Source organism: Bos taurus, chromosome 7, assembly GCF_002263795.3.
Source record: "Bos taurus isolate L1 Dominette 01449 registration number 42190680 breed Hereford chromosome 7, ARS-UCD2.0, whole genome shotgun sequence".
In the NCBI taxonomy this organism is placed as follows: Eukaryota; Metazoa; Chordata; class Mammalia; order Artiodactyla; family Bovidae; genus Bos; species Bos taurus.
Window position 1 is genome coordinate 40,706,365 of NC_037334.1, and position 19,852 is coordinate 40,726,216.

The window sequence follows — 19,852 nt, forward strand, 5'->3', positions numbered from 1 at the left end:
AGTGTAAAGGTGAATACTAGAGTTCCTTGGGGTTGGTACGCACTTTTGTTTTAGGAAAATTTGTGAGGAGGCACAGAATTGGGAAGAATTGTTTCACAAACTGCTCTTACTAATTTGATCTGCACAATCCAGTAGATTGGAAAAAATATTCTCATTTAAAGAAGAGAGAATAACTCTTGGCACATAAAGCAGTTCAAAGCTTGTTAATCCTGAGCTTTTCCTACATTTGAAACATTACAGGCTAAGATCTGGGAAACCTGTGTAGGATAATTAAGGGGACATTTTTAAAAAGTCGCCTTCTTTCTTGCAGGTTAGACAACTGCAGCCTCACATCACACTGCTGCTGGGATCTTTCCACACTTCTAACTTCTAACCAGAGCCTGCGAAAGCTGTGCCTAGGCAACAACGACTTGGGTGATCTGGGGGTCATGCTTCTCTGTGAAGTGCTCAAACAGCAGGGCTGCCTCCTGAAAAGCCTGAGGTAAGTGTGCCCTGCAGAGATTTGTATGGCAGGGCTCACAGTGCTAAAGAAAAATTTTTGCAGTTTCCAAAATCCAGGATGGCTTCATTTGCACTCTGGGTAAGGTTATTCAGTTCAGTTCAGTTTAGTTGCTCAGTCTGAAGGTTGAGCCTTGTTCAATTGCAGATTTTTTTTTTTTTTTTACTATATACTGTATGTGAGTCATGAACTCCATATTCAACTTCGTCCAGATGTTTGGAATAACTAAATTTCAGTTGGGTGTGAAAAGACTTTCCATCCATATTCTTGAAAGAAACAATTCGCAAAGAAAGTAGCTAAATAGAATTACATTTCTATACAAGGTATTGTACTTTGTAAAATTAGACCCATCTATTGTAAAAGTCCTTGCATAGTAGGGTGTTGTGCATCTTGTTTCTGAGAATTTCTAATTGAAAAGTGCTCCAGAAATATCAAGATAACAAATTCATAAAATTTGGCCTATCTTCAGGGTGTTGGGACCATCCGCTCCCTTCCATCATCAATGATACCACTAAGCCACTCATTGATTACCTCTCTAGTAAGAGCTTCCTAATTAGTTTCGTAACTTCTGCTAGCATTGGTAATCACATCCTTCACGAAAGACATTTCCTTCACTTGGTTTTAGGGACGACATACTCTACTCTGAATTTTCTCCTATTACATTGGCTATTTCTGCTCAGTCTCCTCTGGTTTCTCTTCCTCATCTTGACCTTTGCATGCTGAATACCCAGAACTCAATCTGAGTTAATTTTTCTTCTCTATACTTTCTGCTTTTTTTTTTTTAAATATCATCTAGTCTTCTGGTTTTACCACATATGTGCTGTACCCCTCCCTCCAGTTCATATCTCCCTGAATTCCATGTCTAAATGCTTGTCTCACCTTTATGCTTGGATATCTAATAAGCCATCCAAACTTGACGTGTCCAAACCCAAACCTGTGCTGTCCCCTCTGTGTAAAATCCGTTTCTCACCCATCTCAGTCAATGGTAACTCAGTCTGAACTGTTCAGGTACAGAAAGCCTTGTGTTGTCTTTGACACTTTTTCTTTATGTGAATATCCAGTCCATTGGCATGTCCTTTTAGCTCTGTTTTCACAGCATGCCCACTCATTGACCACTTTTTGCTAGCTTCACAGGTCCTTTTCTGGTTCAAGCCATTGTCACCTCTTGTCTGGACTGTCCTGATGGCATTCTACTAGGCTATTCTGCATCTACCACTGCAGATGGAGGGTATAGCTAAAATGTGAGTCAGAGCATATCACTCCTACTAGCATGCTTGTTTCACAAAGCAAGAGCCACAAACTCATGGCAGTGTCTAAGGCCCCACATAATCCTGCTATTTCTGCAGTCATCTTCTAACCCTAGTTCCTTCTCCATTCACACTGTTCTCTTTGCTGTTTCAAAAAACAGTGTCACCTCTGACACTATACACTTGCTGTTCCTTCTGCCTAGGACTTCTTACACTTTGATGTCCACGTGTCTTATTCCTGTGAATCCTTAAATCCTTTGCTCAGAGGTCTTTTCTGTGAGTCTGACTATAACCATCCTAATGAAAATAGCAACCCAGCAATGCCTTTCCTCTTCTCTGCTTATTTTCCTCCACTGTGTTGAACACCATCATATAAGCTATATCATTTGCTTGTTTACTTATTATCTGTATCTTTAGGACACTCTGGAGATGAGGGATAAGCTCAACGCAGACTGGGGAATCCATGGATGCAGTCAACCTGCCTTGTGAACTTAGGCTGCCATAACAAAACAGAATAGTCTATATGCCTTAAACAAATCATAGTCATTCATTTCTCATAGTTCTGGAGGGTGGAACATCCAAGATCATGGTGCTGGCTGATTTGGTTTCTGGTGAGAGCTTTCCTCTGGAGAAGGCAATGGCACCCCACTCCAGTACTCTTGCCTGGAAAATCGCGTGGACGGAGGAGCCTGGTAGGCTGCAGTCCATGGGGTCGCTAAGAGTCAGACATGACTGAGCGACTTCACTTTCACTTTTCACTTTCACGCATTGGAGAAGGAAATGGCAACCCACTCCAGTGTTCTTGCCTGGAGAATCCCAGGGACGGGGGAGCCTGGTGGGCTGCCATCTATGGGGTCACACAGAATTGGACACGACTGAAGTGACTTAGCAGCAGCAGCAGAGAGCTTTCCTCTGGGCTTGTTGTGCCCTTATGTGGTACACAGAGAGAAAGACAGACAGACAGAGACAGAGATAGAGAGTACATGCTATGGTATCTTTTCTTATAAGGGCACTAATCCCATCTTGAGGACTCATCCCCATGAACTCATGTAACCCTCATTACATCCTGAAGGCTCCATTTCCAAATACCATCACATTGAGGGTTAAGGCTTTAACATATGAATTTTGAGGAACATAAAGCATCCGTAACATACCCAAATCAAGATTACTAGAAATGATACAGGACAAATAGCATAATTTCTTACTTAAGTTGTAAGGGAGATTAAAAAAAAAAAAGAGAGAGAGATGGAGGAAGAACTCATATCATTGATAGGTGTACCAAGAAATTACAATATGTGGGTTTTTTTTGGCAGAGTGGAGGGGTGGGCTGTGACTTATGGGAACTTGTTTCCCTGACAAGGAATTGAACCTAAACCACAGGAGTGAAAGCACCAAATCTTAACCACTGGACCATCAGGGAATTCTCAATGTGTGGGCTTTATATGGCTCCTGATTAAATTAACATAATATAAAAATTTTATCAGACCATTGAGGAAATTGAAACACTGGTTGGACATATATTGATATGTGAAAGTTATTGTTAACCTTTATGGGTATGATAATTGCATTGTAATTCTCTTTTAAAAGTTGTTTCATTTCACACATTGATATATTTATAGATGCTTGAACTGCTGTGCTTACAATAATCCACTGATGTGAGGAGTTGGGTGGGTAATAGATGAAACAAGACTGGCCATGAGTTGTTAACTGTCAAAGCTAGATGGCAGGATTAATTATACTATTCTCTTTATATTTGCACTTTTAAACATTTCCAAACATGAAGGTTAAAAATGTAACAGAAATCACATTAGGCATGATATGTAGCACTGGAAAGCTTAGAAGTATGAGGTTAAGAGAGGAGACCAGATTTTTAAAGCCCAAAACTCTCAAAGTGTTCATTTGAAGAGTGTAATCCAAGGCTCTCTTTTTGCTTTTATAGGTTGTGTGAAATGTATTTCAACTATGACACAAAACGTGCCCTAGAAACACTTCAAGAAGAAAAGCCTGAATTAACCATTGTCTTTGAGCCTTCTCGGTAGTGGTGGAAGCACTCTGCCATTCAGGTGTGGACAAGTGGTAGTGAGCATTCCTCCTTCAGCATTAAGATCACCTCTCTGCAATTCTTCTGGTCCAGTGAGGAAGAGTGAAAACTTGCTGATGGTCCTTCTGCTTGGTGAATGTGAGAATCTCCTTTACCCCTAGGTTGAAGACACCAGTGCAGTAAAATCATCAAATGATACAGTTCTTACCGAAGTGGCTCAGTCAGAGGATGTGTTCCTCTTGGTGACCTCATGTATCTAACTCATTCAGGAAAACACTTTTTCTTTCTTTTTCTCTTTTTACTCTAACTCTCCTTTCCTTTGTACCTCTCCCCACTTTTTTTCTTTGACTATATCATCTTTCCTGCCATCTTTCTCTTAACTGACCATAACAGAATGAGTTAACTATATATTATGCTGCAATTTTGTGGCAGCAACTTATTTATTTTTAATTTTTTAACTGTTATATATTCTAATAAAATAACTGATTTTTATTGTATTATAGCTGGTTGGAAGTTTTGAAAATAGAAAAAAATCTTTATTGTATTTATTGAGTTAAATTGTTTCCTTTCCTTGGTTTTAAGAGAGGGTGCCTAGAAAGCCTTTTACTTATTTATCTAAACTACTAAAGATAAATTAAATTGCTTCATGTATTAAAAAAATCTCTTTGCTAAATGATTCAATTGTAATGAATGAGGAAAAAAATCCCTCTAACTCTGATGGTTGAAATTTCAGTTCTGGTAAGACAGGAGGTTGAAAATCATGCAAAGGAAAATTTTAGAGTAGATGGAGCCTATATTCATAAACAGAAGTATTATGTAGAAAATGCATTTTGCCTTCAGTTTTAAGAATTTGTCTTGGATTTATCTCATCACAAGAGCATTTCATCTATCACACTTCACACAGCATTAACTCATTAATATGTATTGATTAATTACTTTTCCACACATGGAGAAACTCTCGAACCACATGGAATTGTTCAAGATAGAAATACTATTTCCTTTTTCAAGTGAGTCATCTAGACCTTGCTTGTCAAAGTGTAGCCATTGGATTTCTGAAAAGAGTGAAAATTAGTCACTCAATCATGTCCAACTCTTTGCAACCCATGGAGTATAGCCCTCAAGGCTCCTCTGTCCATGGAATTCTCCAGGCAACAATACTGGAGTGGGTTGCCATTTCCTTCTCCAGGGGATCTTTCAGACCCAGGGATCAAAACTGCTTTTTTAGATGAGCTAACTTTTTTTCATGGTAAGACTCTTTCAATAGGGAAGCAGTATGTGATTTATATTCTGATGCAAAGTCTTTGTCTTTGTCGTCTGTAGTACCAGCGCTTTTGAGTAACTCTAGTCTCAATATTTGTATTTTTGCATCTTAGTAAAGTGAGGTATTGCAGACTGCCTCTCTGCTAAAAATACCTTGACATTCAGGATAAAATATAATTAGAAACACACAGTTAAGCTGGAAAGATAGAAACATTTCTGTGCACTAGGCTCTCAAAATTGAATTAAGATTTTACCTCTCAAAGGTCAAGAGAAATATCTGAATAAAGACCCCACAGTATAACTATTAACTTGGAAAAATCCATGAAGTTTTCCTCACTAGGAGAGCTAAAAAATAAGTAAAGATGATGGATAGAAAATCAATATGCAAACATCAATACAAACAGTTGGAAAGAAATCATTCTTTCCAATCATCATAGTAAAAATTAAGTCAGGCATGAAGCAGCAATGGGTGCTAAAACCTAATAGGAAATTTAAATGATGAGCAGGATTCTTATGTAGTCTGAAATTATCTTTTTACATTGGCTAATCAGTTGCAAAAGAAAAATACTAACTATATAAAAAGCAGAAACTAGACAGTACCCTGACCATCTAATAAAAAATATCAGGGAGGGCAGATGGACGCCTTCTTTCAGGTAAGATGACTTGAGGAGAAACTGATATCAATTATTGCGTGTTTCTGGTTGAGAACCCAAAATTTAATTAGCAAACACCACACAAACTCCAAATGAGGAAGTTCTATGAAAAGGTAAAGGAGACTATATTCAAGAATGTCAATGTCAGTGTTAATAATGGGTAGATGTTGGGGTGGGGGAGTTATTAAATTATCCTTTAAACTGTTCTTGTTCATGCATCTTTTATGTACCTATGATGTTATTTCCAAATAAAAAGTTTAAATAATTAAAAAGAAATACTATTTCTAAACACCTGCCACTTAAAATATAACAAAATCCTATTAATCATAGCAATAAAAGTTATTAAGTGTACAGGCAAAAGAAAAGCAAAGATAATTTTTGTCACCATCCAAGTCTACAAATCCTAAAAGATGATGCTGTGAAAGTGCTGCACTCAATATGCCAGCAAATTTGGAAAACTCAGCAGTAGCCACAGGACTGGAAAAGGTCAGTTTTCATTCCAATCCCAAAGAAAGGCAATGCCAAAGAATGCTCAAACTACCGCACAATTGCTAGTAAAGTAATGCTCAAAATTCTCCAAGCCAGGCTTCAGCAATACGTGAACTGTGAACTTCCTGATGTTCAAGCTGGTTTTAGAAAAGGCAGAGGAACCAGAGATCAAATTGCCAACCTCTGCTGGATCATGGAAAAAGCAAGAGAGTTCCAGAAAAACATCTATTTCTGCTTTCTTGACTATGCCAAAGCCTTTGACTGTGTGGATCACAATAAACTGTGGAAAATTCTGAAAGAGATGGGAATACCAGACCACCTGGCCTGCCTCTTGAGAAACCTGTATGCAGGTCAGGAAGCAACAGTTAGAACTGGAAATGGAACAACAGACTGGTTCCAAATAGGAAAAGGAGTACATCAAGGCTGTATATTGTCACCCTGCTTATTTAACTTATATGCAGAGTACATCATGAGAAACGCTGGGCTGGAAGAAGCACAAGCTGGAATCAAGATTGCCGGGAGAAATATCAATAACCTCAGATATGCAGATGACACCACCATTATGGCAGAAAGTGAAGAGGAACTAAAAAGCGTCTTGATGAAAGTGAAAGTGGAGAGTGAAAAAGTTGGCTTAAAGCTCAACATTCAGAAAACGAAGATCATGGCATCCGGTCCTACCACTTCATGGGAAATAGATGGGGAAACAGTGGAAACAGTGTCAGACTTTATTTTTCTGGGCTCCAAAATCACTGCAGATGGTGACTGCAGCCATGAAATTAAAAGATGCTTACTTCTTGGAAGGAAAGTTATGACCAACCTAGATAGCATATTCAAAAGCAGAGACATTACTTTGCCAACAAAGGTCTGTCTAGTCAAGGCTATGGTTTTTCCTGTGGTCATGTATGGATGTGAGAGTTGGACTGTGAAGAAGGCTGAGCACAGAAGAATTGATGCTTTTGAACTGTGGTGTTGGGGAAGACTCTTGAGAGTCCCTTGGACTGCAAGGAGATCCAACCAGTCCATTCTGAAGGAGATCAGCCCTGGGATTTCTTTGGAAGGAAAGATGCTAAAGCTGAAACTCCAGTACTTTGGCCACCTGATGCGAAGAGTTGACTCATTGGAAAAGACTCTGATGCTGGGAGGGATTGGGGGCAGGAGGAGAAGGGGACGACAGAGGATGAGATGGCTGGATGGCATCACTGACTCGATGGACATGAGTCTGGGTGAACTCTGGGAGTTGGTGATGGACAGGGAGGCCTGGTGTGCTGCGATTCATGGGGTTGCAAAGAGTCGGACACAACTGATCGACTGAACTGAAGTCTACAAATTAAATTGAATTGAATTACTACATCCACTGTAGTCATTGACCAACAGTGCACTCTGTGCTTCAGACAGAGGAAATTAAAGATGACTACAAGGTGCTTTGTGTTGTGGGCAAACAGTTTTCTTAGTTAGATGTATCTCAGGAAGAATTTTAATAAACCCAGTTTCTTTCATCTTACCTTACATAAAAAAGCACAGTAATCATTAACTTGAGATATTTTTTCTTTGTGACTAGCAATAATCTTTTACCAAGATGTATTCTTAGCTACACTCATTCCCTAAGGCCTTCAGTTTTAAGAATTTGTCTTGGATTTATCTCATGTATACTGGCTTCTTCCCCTACCTCTTTGGAGCAGTTCCTCAGAGGTATCTGAGAGGCTGTCTCCTGGGCTAAAGTCCTCAGTAAGATCTTGAATAAAATTTAACTTGTATATTTTTCTTTCAGTCAATATTCACCTGGAATAAATTTCTTAAAAATTGTATAAAAATCATACAAAAGAAGACCTGAATGAATGGAGAGATTGAGAGATATGTCATATTCATGGATGGGAAGATTCAGCAGCATTCACTGCTGATTATCCCTCCCCTCAAACTAAAATTCAGTGCAATTGTTATTAACATACTGACAGAGATTTCCACAGAATTGAGCAAGATAATGTTTAAATGAATATGAAAAATAAGAATCAAAGCATATCTGGAAGAAACTCAACAACATAGCAGAACTTGACACACTAGAGATTAATAACTGACTGATGTAATATAAACAGGATAGAATTCATGCACAAGCATAGGCATGCATGGTAATATGATTTATGACACCAAAAACGTTGAGAAAAGGAAAGACTAGTCAATGAACCTGACTGGGACAAGCAGCCATGTACATAGAAACATTATATTTCTGCCTTATATAATACAAATAAATTACAAATGTAATGAAGACAAACTTTAAAAGCAAAGCTATATGTACAACAATGTGACTATAGTTAACAATACTGAGTTGTATCCTTGAAGTTTGCTAAGAGGGTAGGTTTTAAATGTTCTCAGCTCACGCAAATACACATGTATACACAAAAGGAAAAGTGCAACTATGTGAGATAATGAATATGTTAGTTAGCTTGATTGAGATGATTGTTTCACAATGTATGTATGTGTGCATGCTCAGTTGCTAACTGACTCTTTGTGACCTCATGGACTGTAGCCCACCAGGCTTCTCTGTCCATGGAATTCTCCAGGCAAGAATACTGGAGTAGGCAGTCATTCCCTTCTCCAGGGTATCTTCCTTATCTAGGGATCAAACCTGGGTCTCCTGTCTTCTTAACAGAGAGAAAAGCCACATTGAAGAATACTGGAGTGGGTTGCTATTTCCTTCTCCAGGGAATCTTCACAACCCAGGGATTGAACCCTGGTCTGCATTTGCAGGCAGATTCTTTACTGTCTGAGCCACCAGGGAAGCCCATTCAAGTCTTACATCAGCTTACTTTTAAAATTCATTACTCAGTTAAATTTATCCTAAACACAGTCAATCCTGACAATGCACAAAACACTTTCCTCAGGGCCCACTTTCCAAAAACCTTCCCATCATTTTCTATATATATCACTTAATTTTTTTCTCTTCAGAAATAGTCAGCTTTAAGACAGAGTTACTTTCTTCTCCCTTAATAAAATACAATTTCATTCCTTGTATCTTCTTTACTGAAAACACACATTCTACTTTCTTTAAAAGTTTTTTCCACATTAAGTTCACCTTTCCTGTTAACAAATTTGTAACAGAATAAGGTCTTATTTGATCTCTAGTAAATATAGGTACAACAGAAGTTCTGTACTTAACACTGATGACTCTAAAGACATGTATATATTAATTCAACAAGGTTAAGCCACATTTAGTACTAAATATGAGTTTAGTACTGAATATTTTCCAGATGATATGAACCTGAAATTTATTCTGGCTGGATTATTTTCTATTTCTGAGTATTTGTATAAGCACTCAATTTCCTTTAAGCCAATTAAATAGAACTCTTTTGAATTAATTTTTGGCAATACCATGCAGCGGTAACACACAAATTCTTAACAATCACACACACACAGAGGTCTCATAGTTCCCATTACAAAATTTCAGCCTTGAGTCAGGTACAATATCATAAAACTCATCAGCTACAAACTGTTGGATTGCAATTAGGCTTCTGGCAGATGGAACAAATCAAACTCATTTTTCTAGACGGCTAAATCTTTTTACTAATATTTACAGAAAAGACTGGTTTACCTGATGGTGCAGTGGTAAAGAATCCACCTGCCAGTGCAGGAGAGGTGGGTTTGATCTCTGGGTCAGGAAGATCCCCTGCAGGAGGAAATGGCAACCCACCCCAGTATTTTTGCCTGGGAAATCCCATAGACAGAGGAGCCTGGAGGGCTACATTCCCCAGGGTCACAAAAGAGTTATGGAGAACAGTGTGGAGATTCCTTAAAAAACTGGAAATAGAACTGCCTTATGATCCAGCAATCCCACTGCTGGGCATACACACTGAGGAAACCAGAATTGAAAGAGACACGTGTACTCCAATGTTCATCGCAGCACTGTTTATAATAGCCAGGACATGGAAGCAACCTAGATGCCCATCAGCAGATGAATGGATAAGAAAGCTGTGGTACATATACACAATGGAGTATTACTCAGCCATTAAAAAGAGTACATTTGAATCAGTTCTAATGAGGTGGATGATACTGGAGCCTATTATACAGAATGAAGTAAGCCAAAAAGAAAAACACCAATACAGTATATTAACGCATATATATGGAATTTAGAAAGATGGTAACAATAACCCTGTATACGAGATAGCAAAAGAGACACTGATGTATAGAACAGTCTTTTGGTCTCTGTGGGAGAGGGAGACGGTGGGATGATTTGGGAGAATGGCATTGAAACATGTATGATATCATGTATGAAACGAGTCGCCAGTCTAAGTTTGATGCACGATACTGGATGCTTGGGGCTGGTGCACTGGGACGACCCAGAGAGATGGTATGGGGAGGGAGGAGGGAGGAGGGTTCAGGATGGGGAACACATGTATACCTGTGGTGGATTCATTTTGATATATGGCAAAACCAATACAATATTGTAAAGTTAAAAAATAAAATAAAATAAAATAAAATAAAATAAAAAAATCTATAGACCACCCAAGGCTTTACATTACTTAGGTAGATGGTATCTTTAGTCAGAGCTACTTTTTGATTCCTTCAGTCTTCTGATTGCAAAACTATCGATGGCCCAGGGGCCACCCACCACTCTCTGGCATCTGGGGCATTCCTTCTTCCAATGTGCTGCTTGTTTGCCAGGGTCTCCTTGATTGCAATCTTCATCCAGTGCCCCTTTCATGTGCATGGAGTACTCTAGTCCTGCCTGGGTACTTGTAAGCCGGCTGGTCTGCCAGGGCCAGATTGGATCAGAAAAACCAGCTTCCCCTTTGGGCCTCTCCAAGCAGAAAAAGCCACTTCCAACATTTGGGCCTTTCAAATATTTCTCTGGGTGCATTCAGCATTTAAGTCCATATGCTTATTATTGAAACTGAATAAGCTAATTGGAACAACTCACACTGAAGTGATTCAGAAATCACTTTCTGAATTTTGTGCCTGATGTCTGTGGAAGACTGGCCTATGGAATCCAAAAGGGCCTGTCCTTCAGGAGAGGAGGAATCTATGTTTGTATACTTTTAAAAAATCTCCACTTGTCTCCTTTGGAATACTACAGGATTTTCATCTGACCCTTATTGGACCTCTTTTGCCTTTTCATATTTAACAAGTTTTACTGTAAGTTTCTTCATACCTTCTATTAAATGGGTAATCATATGGTCCCATCTATTTCTATCAATTGAATTCACCAAGTAATTCCATTGTGGATTTCCCTCACGGATGGCCTCATTCCCAACTAAGTATACTGACTGCATGGTCCTGTAGGGAGGGTCTATTAAAATGTCCTCTATGTACTTCCTGGATTTATCCCTCCAAGTTACACATGCCTTAACTTCTTTTTGGGTTCTATTACCTAAATGCAAGGCCATGAAAATTTGAACACAGTGTACTTCATTCCATTTTCAATTTCCGAACTGATATTGTGGCCAAACTGGGTGACATAACTTAATAAGATTTTCCCTTCTTAATTCCTGTTGTTCAAATTGTTCCCAGTCCTGGAATATCTGGCCCAGAGACCTATCAGCCAGAATTGATGCAGCCTGCAATGGCACCCCACTCTAGTACTCTTGCCTGGAAAATCGCATGGACGGAGGAGCCTGGTAGGCTGCAGTCCATGGGGTCGCAAAGAGTCGGACACGACTGAGCGACTTCACTTTCAATTTTTACTTTCATGCATTGGAGAAGGAAATGGCAACCCACTCCAGTGTTCTTGCCTGGAGAATCCCAGGGACGGGGGAGCCTGGTGGGCTGCCATCTATGGGGTCACACAGAGTCGGACACGACTGAAGCAACTTAGCAGCAGCAGCAGATCCATTTTTAGGGCCAAAACTGAGGTGATGTCATTAGCTGTGAAAATTGGTCAAGATTTCCACTTACTATTATAGATACTATCCCTTCGAAGGCAGTCTCCCAACCAGGTATTACTAAAAGAAACAGCACAGAAGGTAAACCCAATGGTGCTGACAATGAGCGGGAGTTGGTCTAACTGGTCTCCATTGAAAGAAAACCTTTGCAGGTAGAAAAAGCCTGTCCAGGTGACCTTGCTTGTTGCTTGGTGGCATCTTGAGGTTGCTCTTTTCAATAGTCAGATTTAGCAATTTCAGTCATTTTCTTGTGCTTCCTTAGTGCTAGGGGTTGTAGCTACTTCCTTTTGCCTTTCCTTCCTTCAATAGCTAGTTAATAATTCCTTATAATAAGTTCTCTCTTTTAATAGAGACACAGACATAGAGAACAAACTTATGGATTCCAAGGAGAAAGGAAATGGGATTAATTGGAAGATCAGGATTGACATATATACACCACTATATATAAAACAGATAACTAATAAGAAGCTACTCTAGAACGGGGAACTCTACTCAGTGTTCTGTGGTGATCTAAATGGGAAGGAAAACTAAAAATGAGGGATATATGTCTATGTATAACTGATTCACTTTGCTGTATGGCAGAAACTAACATAACATTGTAAAGCAACTATACTCCAATAAAAACTGAAAAAAATAAAATATATGGTGTCTATTATGTGCTGGTAACCTGATGGGAACAATGTTGCACTTCCATTTAAATTTAAGAACAATATTGCAGGATGCATCAGATTTTAGTATTGATGGATCTTCTGTCTGGACAAACAAGGCTTTTGACCTTTCATATTCTTGTTGACAATTGAGAGTTCCCACAAAAGAAATACCACACATTTAATGCTGTGAGCAACTGAACTGGACAAAGGCTGACAAATTAGCTCATGAATCTGAGCTGATTTGCTTACTGCACATTGGATGTTCTGTCTTTCCCAAATAGCCTCTTGAGAGCCCCCTTCATGTCCTTGTTCCTCAAGGTATAGATGAGAGGGTTGAGAGTGGGGGTCACCACAGTGTAGAAAAGAGTTAGAAACTTTCCTCCCTTCTGGGAAAAATGGCTTCGGGGCTGGATGTAGACAGCAGTGACTGTGCAGTAGAAGAGGAAAACAACCACCAGGTGAGAGGAACAGGTTTGGAAGGCCTTCCTCCTCCCTTCATGGGACTGGATGGCCAACACTGTCCGGGCAATGTGACCATAGGAGATAAGGATGAGCAGGAGTGGCACCATCAGGAAAACAGAGCCAATAACAGAAATCTGGAGCTCATTGGAATGTGTGTCCCCACAGGCCAGACGGATCAGTGCAGGGACTTCACAGACAAAGTCATCCACCCGGTGATGATGGCAAAAGGGGAGCTTCATGGTGGTGGGTGACTGCACCAAGGTGCCAAATATCCCACTTGTCCAGACCAAAAATGCTAGCTTGTGACACACTCGAGGCTGCATGATGACTGTATAGTGTAGGGGTCGGCATACTGCCACATATCTGTCGAAGGCCATGACCAGCAGCAGCACACACTCAGCAGCTCCCAGTCCCAAGAAGATATAGAGCTGGACTGCACATCCCAGGTAGCTGATGGTCTTGTCTGGGCCCCTGAGATGGACTAGCATCTGGGGAATGCAGCTGGTGGTGAAACAGAGGTCCAGGAGGGAGAGGTTGGTGAGGAAGAAGTACATGGGGGTGTGGAGGTGGGGGTCTAGGTGGAACAGAAGTATGATTGTGGTGTTGCCCATTAGGGTGACCATGTAAGAGATAGACACAGTCACAAAAAGGGTCATTTCAAGGCTGGGGTTATCTGAAAAACCCAAAAGGATGAAGTCATCTGGGATGGTGCCATTGACATGTCCATCTAGTGCCCATCTGGGACTGCAAGAAGCAAGACATCAATTAGAATATCACCTAGAGGTAGCAGAGAAAAGTGATTTGTGATTTTAGAAAACTGTCTCTATTATCCTATATTAATATTTTTTCTGATGTTTTGCTGACCTTTTATTCATCCTGTTAATTTTTGGATATTTTCATCTGTTCATTTCTTCAAACTTGGATAATTCTAGCATTTTCCTAGAAGCCAAGAATATGGTAAGTGAATGTTCAAAATTTAACCCTTGCCACTACAGTCAACTACATGCTAAAAACTGGACAACCTACAAGAAATGGAAAAATTCTTAGAAATATACAAACAACCAAGACTGAATCAGGAAGAAATGGAAAATCAAAATAGACCAATTACTAGTCAGGAGATTGAATGAATAATCAAAACTCTCCCAACTAAGAAACACCCAAAATCAGACGGCTTCCCTGGTGAATCTTATCAAATACCCAAAGAACAAATAATGCCAAACCTTCTCAAACTCTTCCAAAAAATCAAAGGTGAAGAAAAACTCCCATACTCACTTTATGATTCCAGCATTACCCTGATACCAAAGTCAGATTCTAGATATGCTACTGGAAGAGAAAACTAAAACCAATATCCCTGATACCTATGGGTTAAAAAATTCTCAATAAAATGCTGGTAAATCAAATTCAGCAGCACATTAAAGAATCATGCACCATGACAAAATGGAATTTGGCTTTGGGATGCAAGGATAATTCAACATAGGTACATCAATCAGTGTGATACAACACATTAATAAAATGAAATGATAAATCATATGACAATCTCAATAGATACAGAAAATCATTTTATAGAATTCAACATCTGTTCATGATAAAACTTTTTAACAAATTAGGTATAGAAGGAAAGTATCTCAGCATGCTGTGCTGTGTTTAGTCACTCAGTCATTTCCGACTCTTTGAAACCCTATGGACTGTAGCCTTCCAGGCCTCTCTGTCCATGGGAATTCTCCAGGCAAGAATACTGGACTAGGTTGCCAGGTCCTCCTCCAGGGGGTCTTCCCAACCCAGGGATCGAACCCAGGTCTCCCACACTGCAGGCAGAGTCTTTACCATCTGTGTTACCAGAGAAGACCATGAATACTGGAGTGGGTAGCCTATCCCTTTTCCAGGGGATCTTCCTGACCCAAGGATTGAACCAGGGTCTTTTCCTGTATTGCAGGTGGATTGGTTACCAGCAAGCTACCAGGGAAGCCTATTTCAGCATAATAAAGGCCATATATGGCAAGTCCACAGCTAACATCATACTCAATGGTGAAAGTTTGAAAGCTTTTTCTTTAAGATTAGGAATAATACAGGGGGTTCACTCACTTACCACTCATAGTTCTACAAGTCCTAGCCAGAGGAATCAGGCATGAAAGACATACAAAAGGCAATAGAATTGGAAAGGATTCCAATTTGCAGATGATTTAATTCGAAGATGATTTAATTCTGTGTTGCTGTTCATTTGCCAAGTCATGTCTGACTCTTCATAACCCCATGGACTGCAGCATGCCAAGCTTCCCTGTCCCTCACCATCTCTTGGAGGCTGCTCAAATTCATGTCCATTGAATTGGTGATGCCGTCCAACCATCTCATCCTCTGTTTTCCTCTTCTCCTGTCTTCAATCTTTCCCAGCATCAGAGTCTTTTCCAAAGAGTTGGCTTTTCACATCACATGGCCAAAGTACTGGAGTTTCAGCTTCAGCATCAGTCTTTCTGATGAATATTCAGGGTTGATTTTTTTTAGGATTGACTCGTTTATTCTCCTTTCTGTCCAAGGGACTCTCAAGAGTCTTGTCCAACACACAATTCAAAACCATCAATTCTTTGGTGCTCTGCTTTCTTTATGGTCCAGCTGTCACATCCATACATGACTACTAGAAAGACTATTGCCTGGATTATATGGACCTTTGTTGACAAAATGATGTCTTTGCTTTTAACATACTGTCTAGTTTTGTCATAGCTTTTTTCCCAAGAATCAATCATCTTTTAATTTCATGGCTACACTCACCATCCACAGTGATTTTAGAGCCCAGGAAGAGGAAATTTGGAACTGCTTCTACTCTTTCTCCTTCTATTTGCCATGAAGTGATGGGACTGGATGCCATGATCTTCAGTGTTAGTCGCTCAGCTGTGTCCAACTCTTTGTGACCCCATGGACTGTATCCCACCAGGCTCTTTTGTCCATGGAGTTCTCTAGGCAAGAATACTGGAGTGGGTTGCCATTTCCTTCTCTAGTCATGATCTTGGTTTTTTAAATATTCAGTTTTAAGCTGGCTTTTTCACTCTCCTCCTTCATCCTCATCAAGAGGTTCTTTAGTTCCTTTTCATTTTCTGACATTAAAGTGGTATAATCTGCATATCTGAGGTCGTTGATATTTCTCTGAGCAATCTTGATTCCGTCCTGTGTTTCATTCATCCTGGCATTTTGCACGATGTACTCTGCATATAAGTTAAATAAACAGGGTGACAATAAACAGCATTGTCGTACTACTTTCTTAATTCTGAACCAGTCAGTTGCTCCTTACAAGGTTCTAACTGTTGCTTCTTGACCCATATATAGGTTTCTCAGGAGACAGGTAAGATCTTCTGGTATTCCTATCTCTTTGTTTTCCACAGTTTATTATGATCCACACAGACAAAGTCTTTAGCGTAGTCAATGAAAGAGAGGTAGATGTCTTTCTGGAATTCCCTTGCTTTCTCTATGTTCCAACAAATGTTGGCAATTTGATCTCTGGTTCCTTTGCTTTTTCTAAATCCAGCTTGATTAACAGCCTAGTCCAAGTGGCATGCAAAATTCATAGATGCTAATACCTGTTTGCAGGGCACTTAGTATTCACAAATCATTTTGCCTCCATTTAATGACCAAAACACTGGTGCTCTAAATAAAACATATACAATGTGGCAGCTATTTACTTGCCAGTGAATGACTGTTGCTTTCTGGTTTTATTGATATGTATTTTCAAGAGAGGAGTAAAAAAAATCCACAGTTACAGCAATTGAGAGCTAACTAAAGTTCTGAACATCCAGAGTCAGATTATTTTAAAATTGTTGACTAGAAGTTGACTTTCTGTGCAATGATATCATAGTAGATCTTAAGAACTAATAAAGATGCTAAATCTTTGGAAATCTCCATGTAAGTATGAGACATTTTACTCTATAAGAAATGACCTCCTAAGTTCTAATAACAGAAGGGTCTGTGACAATAACATAGCCTTCTTTGGAAAAATCTAGATGAGAAATGAATTGTGTGAGGGAAGAAAAATAATTATTACTTAACAAGAAAGTTGTTTTAATGAGTCTAAGCTATTGTTATTTTGATCAATTGCTATTTTAATAAATATATATATATCTGAATCAAATGTTATTTTAATATATGTATGTATGAATCTGATGAGTCTGAATCAATTGTTATTTTAATATCATATATGTATGTATGTATATGTGGTGTTAATATCCATCTTAGAATTTAACACTGAGTGAAAAAGTAAAAGTGTTGGTTGCTCATTTATGTCCAACTCTGTGCGACTCCGTGGACTGCAGCCCACCAGGCTCCTCTGTCCATAGAATTCTCCAGACAAAAAATACTGGAGTGAGTAGCCATTTCCTTTTCCATGGAGTCTTTCCCCACCCAGGGATAAAACCTGGGTCTCCTGAATTGCAGGCAGATTATTTACCATCACCAAGGAAACCTTAAAACTCAGTAACTACTGAAAAAACAGCCTTCATTTTCAACAATTTATCATATACTTTTTCAGCAAATCAGGCTATTAAAGAAAAGGTGTAATCTGCAAGCTTAGATTCAAAGTATATCTTCTTATTTGCATCCCCTATGTGTTTTTTAATAAAGAAACCTTAAATATATGGTGAAAAAAAAAAATAAACCCAGCTTGAATATCTGGTTTTCTCAGTTCATGCAATACTGAAGCTTATCATGAAGGATTTTGAGTATAACCTTACTAGCATGGAAGATGAGTGCAATTGTCCGGTGGTTTGAATATTCTTTAATACTGCTCTTCTTGAGAATTGGCATGAGGATTTATCTTTTCCAGTTCCGTGGCTACTGCTGGGTTTTCCAAATTTGTTGACATATTGAGTGCAGCACTTCGATAGCACCATCTTTTAGGATTTTAAATAGCTCTGCTGGAATTCCATCACCTCCATTCACTTTATTGACAGCATGTCCTAAGGCTCACTTGACTTCACACTCCAGAAAGTCTGGTTCTGGGTGAGTGACCAGACCATCGTGGTTGTCCAGTTCATTAAGATTTTTTTTTGGTACAGTTTTTCTGTGTATTCTTTCCATCTTTTCTTTATCTCTTCTTCTATTAAGACTTTACCTTTTCTGTCCTTTATTGTGCCCATCATTGGATGAAATATTCCTTCGATATTTCCAGTTTTCTTAAAAAGATCTCTGGTCTTTCCCCTTCTGCTGTTTTCCTCTATTTCTTTGCATTATTCATTGAGGAAGGCCTTCTTGTCTCTCCTTGCTGTTCTCTGAAACTCTGCATTTAGTTGGGTGTATTTTCCCCTTTCCCCTTGCTTTTCATTTCTCTTCTTTCTTCAGCTATTTGTAAAGACTCCTCAGACAACCACTTTGCCTTCTTGCCTTTCTTTTTCTTTGGGGTGGCTTTGTTCACTGCCTCCTGTACGATATTATGAACCTCTGTCTATAGTTCTTCAGGCACTCTGTTTATCAGATCTAATACCTTGAATCTATTTGTCACTTCCACTGTATAATTGTAAGGGATTTGATTTAGGTCATACCTGAATGGTCTAGTGGTTTTCCCTAGTTTCTTCAATTTAAGTCTTAATTTGGCCATAAGGAGTTCATGATCTGAGCCATAGTCAGCTCCCGGTCTCGTTTTTGCTGACTGTATAGAGAGCTTCTCCATCTTCGGCTACAAAGAATTTAATTGATCTGATTTTGGTACTGACCATTTGGTGATGCCCATGTGTAAAGTCATCTCTTTTCAGAAAATGGTGTTTACTATGACCAGTGAATTCTCTTGGCAGAATTCTGTTAGCCTTTGCCCTGCTTAATTTTGTACTCTAAGGCCACACTTACCTGTTACTCCAGGTATCTCTTGATTTCTTATTTTTCATTCCAATCCTCTATGATGAATAAGAAATTTTTTTTGTTGTTAATTCTAGGAGGTCTTCATGAAGTGAAATGAAAGTCACTCAGTCGTGTCTGACTCTTTGCAACCCCATGGACTATACAGTCCGTGGAATTCTCTAGGCCAGAATACTGGGGTGGGTAAGCCTTTCCCTTCTCCAGGGTATCTTCCCAATCCAGGGATAGAACCCAGGTCTCCCACATTGCAGGCAGATTCTTTACCAGCTGAGCCCCTATCCCCTATCCAGTGTATCTTCCCTACCCAGGTATCAAACCAGGGTCTCCTGCATTGCAGGTGGATTCTTTACCAACTGAGCTATCACAGAAGCCCAAGGTCTTCATAGAACTGATCAACTTCAGCTTCTTCAGCGTCGGTGGTTTGGGCATAGACTTTAATTACTGTGATGTGGAATGGTTTGCCTTGGGGAAAAAACCAAGATCATTCTGTCATTTTTGAGGTTGCACCCAAGCACTTCATTTCAGACTCTTGCTACTCCATTTCTTCTACGGGATTCGTGCTTACAGTAGTAGATATAATGGTCATCTGAAGTAAATTCACCCATTCCCATCCATTTTAGTTCACTAATTTCTAAGATGTCATTTTACTCTTGCCATCTCCTGCTGGACCAGGTCCAGTTTACCTTGATTCATAGACCTAACATTCCAAGTTCCTTTGCAGTGCTGTTCTTTACAGCATCGGATTTTACTTTCATCACCAGACACATCCACAACTGAGTGTCGTTTCCAGTTTGGCCCAGGCACTTCTTTCTGGAGCTATCAGTATTTGTCCTCTGTTCTTCCACAGTAGCA

The 19,852-nt window shown here is 39.4% G+C and overlaps 2 protein-coding genes across 8 annotated transcripts in view; one reads left to right on the top strand and one right to left on the bottom strand.

The window, feature by feature from the left end:
• The window catches only part of NLRP3 (NLR family pyrin domain containing 3), a 49,424-nt gene extending 44,961 nt beyond the window's left edge, over window positions 1-4,463 (top strand). For 4 of the 7 annotated variants that reach the window (XM_010807177.4, XM_059888311.1, XM_059888312.1 and 1 more), the window contains 2 exons: window positions 311-481; window positions 3,686-4,463. In XM_010807177.4, coding sequence (XP_010805479.1) covers window positions 311-481; window positions 3,686-3,785 — 271 coding nt within the window. In that variant the 3' untranslated portion in view covers window positions 3,786-4,463. 7 annotated transcript variants of the gene reach the window in all.
• An 8,491-nt stretch (window positions 4,464-12,954) lies between these two features.
• OR2H10 (olfactory receptor family 2 subfamily H member 10) lies at window positions 12,955-13,827 on the bottom strand. Its single transcript, NM_001389988.1, has one exon. It carries the CDS (start codon window positions 13,825-13,827, stop codon window positions 12,955-12,957), a length of 873 nt encoding a protein of 290 aa, NP_001376917.1.
• Window positions 13,828-19,852: the final 6,025 nt, after the last annotated feature.